Source organism: Crinia signifera, chromosome 8 (genome assembly GCF_055691185.1).
Source record: "Crinia signifera chromosome 8, ASM5569118v1, whole genome shotgun sequence".
Taxonomy (NCBI): Eukaryota; Metazoa; Chordata; class Amphibia; order Anura; family Myobatrachidae; genus Crinia; species Crinia signifera.
In genome coordinates this window covers 155,142,448-155,154,748 of record NC_139224.1, presented here as the reverse complement: position 1 = coordinate 155,154,748, position 12,301 = coordinate 155,142,448, and the positions used below count along the sequence as shown (strand labels likewise).

The 12,301-nt window shown below is 40.3% G+C and overlaps 1 protein-coding gene across 6 annotated transcripts in view; it reads right to left on the bottom strand.

Moving 5' to 3' along the window:
• Window positions 1-12,006, bottom strand: part of RNF220 (ring finger protein 220) — a 192,794-nt gene extending 180,788 nt beyond the window's left edge. For 4 of the 6 annotated variants that reach the window (XM_083157466.1, XM_083157469.1, XM_083157468.1 and 1 more), the window contains exons 1-2: window positions 11,856-12,005; window positions 3,659-4,400 (exon numbers count right to left, since the gene is read on the bottom strand). In XM_083157466.1, coding sequence (XP_083013592.1) covers window positions 3,659-4,400; window positions 11,856-11,894 — 781 coding nt within the window. In that variant the 5' untranslated portion in view covers window positions 11,895-12,005. Of the gene's footprint in view, window positions 1-3,658; window positions 4,401-11,855 lie in introns of all 6 variants that reach the window. The other 2 variants (XM_083157465.1, XM_083157471.1) reach the window with 2 other exon arrangements.
• Between the last annotated feature and the right edge of the window lie 295 nt (window positions 12,007-12,301).

Genomic DNA, 12,301 nt, shown 5'->3' with positions numbered 1-12,301 from the left:
AAAAAAAGATGATATTTCCTATATAAGGTAAACATTACAGGTCATTATTATGAATATAAAATGTTCGCTTGGCAATTTTCACACCTATTTTGGCAAATTCACTTGGAACTCAAAGTGTTAAAAAAAAGAAGACACAATCAGTCTTGATAACCACTTTGGATGTGGAAGTCACTTAATATCTGACCTCTTACCTAGTCCCAGGATACCCCCCACACCCTGCACACAATTCACCTCTTGCCCCCAATAGACACAACACTCGGACCCTGCACAGGAAAACGGGGACTGCGTGTCACTCTTTGAAAGTTTTGCAATCTTAAGACCTTTTTGCCTTTCAGGAAGGAAGCAGGATCCTTATATTCTCCGGCAGGAATGTTGCTCTCACCAGCAATGCACACATGGATCTTCATTCCAAGGAGATGACATAACACTGAGCCACAATGCAATTATTACTATAGTAAAGAGGTGTCTCTCCAGTTCCTGCCTGGTGGCTATTGGATTTATATTATATTGTGTCGTTATTGTGTTATCTAGCGCTAAGCAATCTGCGTCAAGTCTCAGAACTCATAACATTCCTATAAAAATGTATATATATATATATATATATATATATATATATATAAATATATATCTTCAATAAGACTCCACTAAATAAACTACAATTCCCCCCCTTCCTGCTGGGCCTTATAAGGGCCTAACTTATGTACAAAGAGAGGGATACATAGAACATAGAAACAGGAACTGCTAGAGGTGATTGTATTGGTGGGCAATGTACTCCCACATCACTATGCAACCCCGCTGATTACATATTCAGGCCATGAAGCTGGCATCAAAAGAGCCAAGCCCAGCCAAGATTGGGCAGATGGGCTCCCAACCGTACATCTTTTTTCCATGCCCTGCTTGCGAGCTGCCAGGAATATCACCCACGTCCGGCGGGCAGACCATAGTGACGAGGCTAAGGGTGATGGTCGTGTGGTCAGCACTTGTACAGTTGGCAGCAATTTTAAGATCACCCCCTTTAGCAACACCGACATAATCCACATTAACACCCTTGGGTATATCACCAATACATTCATTTTCATTCATTCATGCCAGAAAACGTATGAAAACCTGATTTTTTTAAAGTAAATATTTAGCATAAACTACATATTTATTTCCATTCCAGCCAATTGCTGCTTCCAATAATGTGACACAAAAAAAAAAAATTAGACAGTGGAACTTCTTCATAATCAATAGTTTTCAAATACATATCAATAGTATTTGTATACATATATATATATATTCTATATGTTGAGGAACCCTTGTGGCACCATATAAATAAACATTATTATTATTATGATTATTATTATTAATAATCATAATAATAACACAAAGTAACTGGAGAGAAGACACTTCTAAACGTCAGTGTATTTGTAGATTGCAAGCTCTGTGGGACAGGAGCCGGTAATTTGCCATGTCAGTAGTTTCCAATATGTACTGTATCTTTTCTAGAGTTCTCCCGCATGAATTATCTTTCAGGATAAATGATAAATAGCAAATAAATGTACATTAAAATAACATCTAAAAAATAAGGTACTTATGTAGTATCTGGGCGTCCGATTTAGAAATCGGATCGGATCGCATCGCATCGCATGCGACCAAATCGTATGCGATGCGATGGTCAAGATTTTTCCATAGGATTCAATGTTAAAATGGTCTGAGTCCATTTTAACATAGAATTCAATGGGAAAAAGGGGTCCTTTTCCTTTCCCCACTATCCAAGTGGGCATGGAGTTGGATATAAACCTGTGGCGAGCGTAGCGAGCCACCGAGCCCGAAGCGTGGCGAGCGTAGCGAGCCCCGTGAGGGGACACAGAATACTTTTTAAGAAATATGCGTCCCCTCGCGGGGCTCGCTTCGCTCGCCACGCTTCGGGCTCGGTGGCTCGCTGCGCTCGCCACTCTATATAAAATCAACTCTATGCCCACTTGGATAGTGGGGAAATGAACAGGACCTTCTTAACATTGAATCCTATGCAAAATCGCATCGAATCGCATCGCATCGCATCTGATTGTATGCCTTAAGGTAAGGCATACAATCACAAAATCGGACGCCCAGATACTACATAAGTACCAAAAATAATGTTACACCAAAGGGCCTATTTTTACATTTCAAGTTTGTTCGCAAAATTGGCAAAACCATGCTGGGGGGCAGATGTAACATGTGCAGCAAAATTTAGATTTGGTTGAGTTATTTTGTTTCTGTGCAGGGTAAATACCAAATGCTTGATTTTTTACACTGTGATATAGATTTCAGTTGCAACACGCCGCACCCAAATCTAACTCTCTCTGCACGTTTACATCCGCCCCACCTGCAGCGCAACATGGTTTTGAGAACAAATTCACCCTGTAATCAGGTCTGAATTAGGCCTAAAATGAAGACATATTTGCAGCACTGATTCAAATGTCAACATATTAAACAAACTTAAAATAATTACTACATCAATTATGGAGAGGCTTTCAATTTAATAGTATGTGTACGTATACAGCAATGTCTGTCTGCTTTTACTAACAGCCTTTACAAATGTTGCCCCCCGTGGTTCAGGGGTTCAAGAAACTGATATGGCAAATCCCTGTCGTTTTGCCGGTAAGACAAGGCCTTAGCAATACCATCTCCTCAGCACCGAGCGTGAGATTTACAAGGCAAAGTGCTTTTACGGCCGCTGAGATTGGGAAAGGTAGACAGGGCTTAAACTGAAGCCTTTTTAGTAGCGGAAAGTTAACTCAGTGTCTAATTCAAGTCGACAGCTCAGGAAAGTAGCTTCGACTGGAGAGAAAGAGACAGGACATCTCAATTACCCTCCGTGGCATTATAACAAGAAGACGCTGCACAGGGAAGATAGAAAATGCTAAAGTTTCACTTTGAGGGTGAGAAAAGACATTTACATTCTGAGAGAGAAGGGGGAAAAAATGGACACGAAAATATCACTTTGGTTAAAAATGATCCAAAAAGCTTCTGTCGGAGTTTTATCATCTGAGGCATGTGTGTGGCATTTTTTAACGCGGAGAGAATTGGGGATGTCAGCGGGATACTATCCAGCTATGTCGGATCTACCGCTATCTTTATCAAATGACAGTAATGTGGAGATTTTACTTATTCATAAAGCAATAGGTATGCTGGTTCCTATGTTATGCGTGGGCTCAATCTTGTAGGAATTAAGAATGCTCAGAGGAGATGGTTCACCCTCTAGGATGAGGGGACACATTTTAAAAGGATGCCTTATTCTGTTACAAGCCTGGAAGCCCAGCCAATTAGGGATATTACATTACAGATATTGTGTGTACCCTTCAAGGCGTACCTCATCACCTGACTAACACTTTCGCCTCTACGTGGAAAAAATAAATGACAGAAGAGTTGGAACCATACAGATCCAACAATTACAAAAATGAGATGGCCACAGTTCCCGAAACGATTTCATTTTGGCAGTGCTATTATTTCGCCCAAAATTAATTTCAGTATTAGGCTTACACCCCTTCCGCCTGAGGAGAAAGTCAAAATTGACCCTATGGTTTATGGTCGCAAGAGACATAATATCACTGATGCAATAATATTCATTCATGGATCTAGCATGAGACTCTTGGTCAATGGGTGACAAATAACGGGATTAAGAAATGGTACTTACACCTCTCATTACGGTCCTCTGGACTCGAGGAAGTCTCTCTGTCTGATATCAGGCCGGACACGGCAAACAGTTTTTTCCCTCCATCGTCCACTTTAAGTCCCCCCGGGGAACCTGTTGGGATCGGCGTCCCAAATTCATACTCTTTCCCATCAGCATCGGAGAAGCGCAAGTGGGGCGAGTCGTTGTCATGGCAGCTCTTGAGGCGTTTGGCTGGGGTGAAAGCGGACTGATAACTCTCACGCTCCTCGGGGGAGGTGAAGGGACGGAAGGCACCCACACCACTATGATTTAGCATGCTGAGAGGGGAGCAGTCTAAGTTTGGAGGGGCAAATTGTGGGTGGAGGTGGAGCAGAGAAGGTGGAAAGTCACGGTTGGAGAATGCTCCTGGTACACCGCCCTGGCGATGGTACATCGAGGTAAAGGTATAGGAACCATTGGTAAAAGGAATGTGTACTTCTTTATCCACGGACACTGGCACGCCAAAAGGTCTGGGTTGTTGGCAAGGTATAGAGGCATCACGACTGGCTTCAGCGGTAGATGCCAAGACCATCAAGGCAGGCGAAGTCAGCGGGTTGGGCAGGAAGGAAGAGTTCTCCATCTTAAAGGCAGCCCGGTGAAGATCCATCTCTGATACTTTGCCTCTTGCCAAGTCGAGAATTTCAGTATAGAGTCCTCCGGAGGCGAGAGCAATAGGATCTTGGCACCAAGCGGGAAACGTCACTTCATTTCTACCTTGTGAAACCTGTATCCACCGATAAAGAAAGTAAAAGAAAAGTGTAAACCGGAGTACTACAAAGAGAATCATAACATCATTATTATATGCAATTATCTATGATAAAATAGATAGATAGATAGATAGATAGATAGATAGATAGATAGATTATAGCTCAATACCGGTTTAGCCTAAAACCAATAACTGACCAAATCTACTGAATTCATTGTGCCAATATCCAGGCTCCACGTTAGCCTGGTGTTGGGGCAGTAGGATAATGGTTCGAGGCTCGTCATTAACGTGTAAACAAATATTTACATACACAACAACAATAAAATAAATCTGTAATGAACAAAAACAGTGACTTGTTGCTTGAACAATTAAGACATTTAAATAAGAGTTCCAGAGGGGCATCAATAAGGCCGGCAGCTGGCGCAGGTCACGCTGAGAAACAAGGTGAGAGGCTCATAGACACAGATCTGAAGTCAGACACTTCTCATGTAGATGTATGAGGACCTGGGAGATATTGTCTGGTAAACAGATAGGTAGAGGGGATATAGATTAAACTGACATGCAGATAAAAGCTTGTGGAAGAAAGATAACCAAATCACCGCTCTCGTTAAGCAAAGCCCATCCCGGCCCTAATGAGAAATGACTCCCCTCTCGTATTAAAGCAGTTGCGGCAGACGCTGTAATTCTTCTGCAGTCAGTTCCTGGCCGGCAAATGATCTGTTTGTTCTGGTAAAAACGTCTCTATGTCTGAGGCTGACATTTCGTACCTGTCAGTAACCCTGTCCTTGCCAACAGCAGGCACGTCCCTGACGTTTATGTATATATATATATATATATATATATATATACACACATATATATATGTTTGTGTGTGTTTATATATATATATGTGTGTGTGTGTGTAAATATATATATATATATATATATGTGTATGTATATATATATATGGTTGGTATAACATTCCTTTAATCTAGGACACCTATGAGTCACACAGGTTCTGTAGATGTATAAGATCAGATGAAATGAAGGCTTGAATTTAGCCAGCGACAAAACCTGTGTAGTTCATAGGTGCCCTGGATTAAAGGGATATGTATGTATGTATATATATATATATATATATATATATATATATATATATATATATCGCGCACAGAGAGGGAGAGACCAAGGGGAATGTCTGCATAGTCTGCTGTGCTGAAATATCTTATACATACGATTCTTTAACGAAGAACAATTGGACCTTAAGGAACCAATCTGTAAACATGACAATAACGTAATGTATGCATTGGCTCGGAGATAATGCGTTGTAGTATCAGTACTAGGCCTTACCACACAGCAGTACCGAGCCATTGTAGTCCAAAATACTGCGGCCAATAACAGGTTAACTGTCGGACAGAGAAACAGCAACTTTTCCTTACAGTGAGCGCATTTAGAACCAGCCGTGTAAACAAAAGCAGGACAGAAAATCTGCGACTGGGCACAAGAAACACCTCACTGAACATATTGCAGTTCCCCCCTTCCGAGACTAATAAAAACATCTCTTTTTTAACTTTATCATATAAACGGCCCGGCCTTTCTTTTAAATCAAAGAGCAGAAGTTTAATAGTGAGGATGAAAGACTTTAAAGTCAGAAAGCAGAACTGAGCCTTAGAAACCCAGAGCTGGTAAAACTGGAACATACAGTAACGCAGCAGAGACCTAAACACAAAGTCATCTATTTCTGATTAGTTTATGGACCAACAGCTATTGTTCATCTGTATTTCCCAAAGCGATTTCACATAGGAATGAAAGAAAAAGAAAATGTCCGTTTGCAAAAGGTTTCGGGAAAACGTCATTTAAGTACAACCTGGATCTTTCATGTCTCCTGTACCTCACATAGCGAAAGAAACTGCTTTTTATTTCATATACCGAGATCTCAGCTCGGATGTGTTCTTTCAACTATTTCCCAGTCAGACAACTGTATACAAGTTTTATAGTATCACAGAGACACCTCCGGCTTAGGCTAATCCCAGTTTACATGTATTTGTGTGTTCTTAACTTGTAACCTACAAATAATCCATCAACAAAAACCGCACTCAAGTCTTACGCAAAGTAGTTCCAAATATTACAGATTATAAACATATATTATGCGTATGTACCTATATATATATATATATATATATATATATATACTGACGATAGTGGTAAACACTGAAATTTTGAGAGCTACAGCAATGGTCTTGTATATGTATATGTGTGTAAGTGTGTGTGTATATATATATATATACATATATATATATATATATACACACACACACAAACACATATATATATGTATACACACACACACACACTCAAAGCCACATAAGTCTTTCTCTCTCTCTCTCTCTCTCTCTCTCTCTCTCTCTCTCTCTCTCTCTATATATATATATATATATATATATATATATATATAAGAAAACACATACGTACGTACGTACGTACGTACGTACGTACGTACGTACGTACGTACATACATACATACATACATACATACATAAAAATATATTTATATATATACACATACATACATATACATACAAGCACACATATATATATATATATATATATATATATACATACATAAATAAACACATACATACACACACACATATATATATATACACACACACACACACACAAACACACACACATATCTGTGTGTTGTGTGTATATATATGTGTGTGTGTGTGTGTGTGTGTGTGTGTGTGTGTGTCTGTGTGTGTGTGTGTGTGTGTGTGTGTGTGTGTGCAGCTGTAAAAGTGGGGGGCACTCCCAAGGAAATTTGATAAAATTGGGGCGCCACAACGAAACGAAGGACTCCAAGCATGAAGCCCGGCTCTCCAGCTTGCGATGCATAAACAATGAGTTTATCTGCAAAAGGATAACCGTTTGGGGACAATTCGATCCTTTCTTCAGCAGTATATAATTTTTTTGCCTACAGATCTTTCTAGGCACGTTTTGCACAGGGCCGCACAGATTTTAATCTCCCAGGTTTAATCAGGAAGGAGCCGTCTGGATAATTATGGCTGCTGTTGCGGTGACTTTTGGACTAGTGACTTTGGGATGCAGCAGGTGAACACACGTTTCAGAATAAGACCCCGAGTGTTGCAGCATTTCCTGTGTTGTTCCGATGTCACATATATTAAGTGTACAGCTAAGCGGACACCCTCAGATTGCTTCCTCGTTTGGCACCAGTCCTAGCATGCATCAACCCTAAATTACCAGATTATACATTTCTCATTAAGTTATTTTCTCGCTTCCAAATTTTAAATAACTTTCACATTAAGTTAAAGCAGAGAAACTCAGATATTTATCGTTATTTCAATAAAACGACCTTCAGCGTTTCTACGATTTTTTTTAAATATGAGAAATGTGGAAACAAATTTAAACAAATCTATTTAACGCATTATAATTATATATTTGCAATTAAAAGTAGCTTTGTTGACACGGGCGGCATGATAATTTAATAAATTCAAAATTCCGAGGATTTTTATTATTCATCGGTGCCCTTGTGCTAAACAGCGCTGCAGAATATTCACTGTGTCGATGGCAAATATAATCCAAGCTCGTAGCCATCGCAATCTGGACTGAAAACTATCATTTTCAGTTTTTCACGAAATGGAACAGCTTTAGGATAAAACACAGTGGGAATTAGGGTGAAAAAGTACAGATGCAGTAAAAGCTGTCGCACTATATTATGAAGTGGCTGCTTCTCAGGTCTGAGCGAGCAGGGGTCCGAAATCGTGGTTCCAAATGTAACGTCCCATTGTCCGAATTTAAATCAAAGGCTCAGCAGCCAACACCACAAAGGGAGAGGGCAAATTAACACACATGTGCAATATTCGCAACCGCCTTAAAATGTTGTGTTTTAACCTCTAATTCCCAGCTGCGTCCTTGGCTGACAGCTAGAGGGACTGAGGATGCACAATTTGCAAACCACAAGCCTTATGGAAATCTATAGTTAATACACTGACAATGTCAAGATGTCATCTTCTTAAACGCCGGACCCTAAATAAGAAAACTAACAGACCTTCTTAATTAAAAAAAATATAGATTGCAGTATAATCAGATAGAAGTGAACACTGAATACCTGAAAAGAAACATCCAGCGACAGACAGAAACCAATGCTGGTTCCTGATAGTATGCTGATTTTTTTTAATTTAACACCCGTGCAAATCCAGATTAAAATAACTCCTGCTATTGATCCAGGCAGTGGGATTGACATTAATTTTAGTTCACTTCTCACTTTGCAAAGGGATCAATAGCAAGTAATAAGAGCTGACATCCCCTCTGAATGGAGGAGAAAGAGGGCTTGGAGACAGCAATCGAACAGTCAGACAAATAAATCATCAAATACTTTTCCACAGCATGAGACAAACTCTAGAGCGATTGCAGAACAGTCTTTGTTGAATTAGCTGAACAAGAACAGTCGGATCACTGCACAAAATCGGTGCTGATACGAAGACTAATAGAACAGCAGTAACAAATATGATGCACGTGTTAAATATAAGCAACAGTTTACTTCACAGCTCATAAATCAGCCTACGTGAACGAGATAATTGTATATATTTTTTAATGTAGGCAAGGGTAGGGCCATAAGGATTTTTACAATTTTTCGATGTAATTACAAAAAAAAAGAGACCGTACAACTGCAGTCAAATCATTTGCACTAAAGTTGTGGAGAGGAAATTTTATTTTTATATTGTTCCTACAAATTTCGGAATTGTAATTTAGCGGTATACGGTTCTACAATATTAATCAATACAGATAAAAACACTGTAAATATGCTAAATTGAACCGTGAATATAGAATTTATTTTTTATATTTTTAATGGAAAGATTAATATTCCTTAGGGTGGATACTAAAAAAGTGGAATATTAAGTCTTTTTGCTTTTTTATTTTAAATCTCCCAATTTTGTAAAATGTTTTCAAATTGCATTCTGTCGAATTTTAAATCGTGTTAATTTTGTCGTGTTAACAAAGGCAGCAATAAAACTTCAACCGGCATTGGCAATCATTTTGCAAATGTTTAATACAAAGACAATTTCTGTTTCAGGTCTTTGTGTAATTAATTCATTACTAGTGAGTTTTAAACAGGTTTTTCGAAAATTTATAGCAGATTTATGCACAACAGGTTGCATTACTGTGGTCATATAATTATATGCAAAGCCATGAAAAAATGGATAAATCTAATGAATCTATCTATCTTTCTATCTATCTATATATATAGATAAATATATTTATCTATCTATCTACCTACCTGTATCTATATCTATATATCAATCTATATATGTAAAGTAAATTCTACCAAAAATAAATATATCTTTTTAAAGAACACTATAAAACTGCTTTAACGATTATAGAATTATCTTACTTTACATCCGATCAAGATTTACATTTTTCAAGTATGTTGTCAATATCAGAACAGAATATTGCTGCAACCTGACAAATAATAAAAAAAAAGATCAGCTAAAAGACAATTATATTTCTATAAATATTTCCGGAAGTAAAAAATAACTTCACAAAATTAAGCAATTTGCCATTTAAAAATGTTAAAGGTTCGACTGTCCAACATCGGCATTTAAAGCTGGTTTGAATAAGTAAATGTCAGAAACAAATATATAATACCCACACGCTGTACAATACTTAACACTATATTTAAGAACAATGTTCCAATCGAAGAAGAGTCCAAAAAAATTATACATGGATATGAAGAATGGCGACGAGTGGTTAACATTTGTAAGAAAAAAAAAAAATCTGATCATTGTATATCATTTGGATAAAATACCTTTAAGGGGCAATTTGGATTTGGTGAGAAAAAAAAGGGGGGATTTAAAAATCATTTAACATAAATTGAAAAATAAATGTAAAGAACTGTCAAGAGCAGATTAGCTTAAATGTTCAAAATTCAGCACCAGGGACCTTGTAACCGATAGATAATCACCCTCATACAATCGCACCTTACGCTAGGCAAATCGTTCAATCCACAAGAGTTAAGTTTGTCCAAAATTCTATCACCTCTTACATATCAGAGGAACAATATAAGACATTAAATACTCGAATAAAGTATACACTATGGTCCCTATCTTTCCCAAAATTCATCCCTAATAGAGGGAAACAGGTGCTGTAAAATCGCCCCTTACCAAGCAGGTAGTGTCTAGGATCAAATCCCCAACACATAATTGGTATATTAGCTGATTATTGGTAAGGAGCATTAATTGCAGCATGCAGTGCTCTGTGCATTAATGCCAGTCCCGTTGTCTAATGTATACAAATACTACCAATATTCAGAAAATCCCAGTCTAATTGCTAATGCAATAAAAACCAGCTTGATTTGGAAGGATTAATATCTCTTCACCCCATGTCTCCAGGCCATATCATAGTTGCCTCACCTCTCTGGGATAGAGATGCATTGTGCAATGTTGCTTCTCCTTTTCCCCCAGAAGATCCCCAGCACCCACACAAAGCCCCCTGCTGCAGCGAGGATGCTATGCCCTACAATATATGGCAACAAACATCTTGCATGGCTGCTCCCAATTCCATTGTGGCCAACACAGATGTTGTAGCTCATGTATATACAGAGCAGGTGAGGGGTCCTCTCCCATGACTTCCCTCTTCTATTTCATTCCCAACAATTCCAAGGAAGAACCTGCTGGGAGTCCCTGTGTCCCCCCCAGGTTGTCAGGAAGGAAGAGGGGGGGAAGGGGCAAAATGCTGCAGATGGGACCTCAGGTCTATTAACCTATGCATGGCTGGTTTGGACAGTGGGGGGCTCAAAGGGTGCATGGCTGATGTGGACAGTGGGGGGTTCAGGGGGTGCATGGCTGGTGTGGACAGTGGGGGGCTCAGTGGGTGCATGGCTGGTGTGGACAGTGGGGTGTCAGAGGGTGCATGGCTGGTCTGGACATTGAGGGGGGGTTCAGTAATAAGTGCATGGCAGGTGTGGAATGAGGAACAATTGCAGATACATCTCTGATGCTCCCACAGTGGATGGTGCAAAGAAACAAATGAAAGTATCAGAAAGGTGACATTCTCAGGTCACAAGAGGGTCAGGTGCATCTATATAGGCATAGGTGTCAGTAAATGGATACAGCATTTACTTACAACTGCAGATTTATAGATGACAATATCAACAGAACCCCAAATCCTAACATGCAGCCCGGCGGTCAGAGATTGCGAGCTCTGCGGACCACTGGCGGGTCCCCCCCATGGGAGAGGTGACTGAGCGGGTCCCTGGCACAGGCTCTGCGGGATGCTGCGTGTGATGACCGGGCTGAGGACACATGAATGCCCGCTCTGGGAGCAGCTGCCGGAAAGTTGCCGTAGAAAAGTTGCACTTTGTCCCCCACCCTGCGCTGCTATGTCGCGACCAGGTGGCAGTAAGTTCTCCCGCAGCTCCCTGCCCCGACTGCACAGTCCCAGTACCCCCCCAGAGACCCCCGCTGTACTCACCGAGAGGAGCTTACAGTGCCCGGCCGGCTGGTTGTACATGCAGAGCAGAGTGACTGCTGGAGAGGTGCTGCTGCTTCCCTGTGCCTGCAGATCCCAGTGACTGAGCCAGGGCTGACTCCTAGCAGCGCACACACACAACACTCTCTGCCTCTCACTGCTCTGCATACATTAGGGTACAGAAGGAGGATGGGAAATGAAGTCCTGACAGGGCTGTCCTAGAGGTAGAACTTGGGTTGCTGCACCTAGTGGATAATGAGAGAGCTCTGTTGGGGTTCCCTGTCTGTGTCCTCTCCATCTGCAGTGTGTGATATCTATGTGAAGCTATCTGCTGCCTGCAATTACCTAGTGACCCCTGCACCTTGCATTGTCTGCTCCAGTGCTGGGACTCAGACTATAGAGGTGATAATATTCTCTATTTCCCTGACACTGGGAGAGAGGAATGCAGC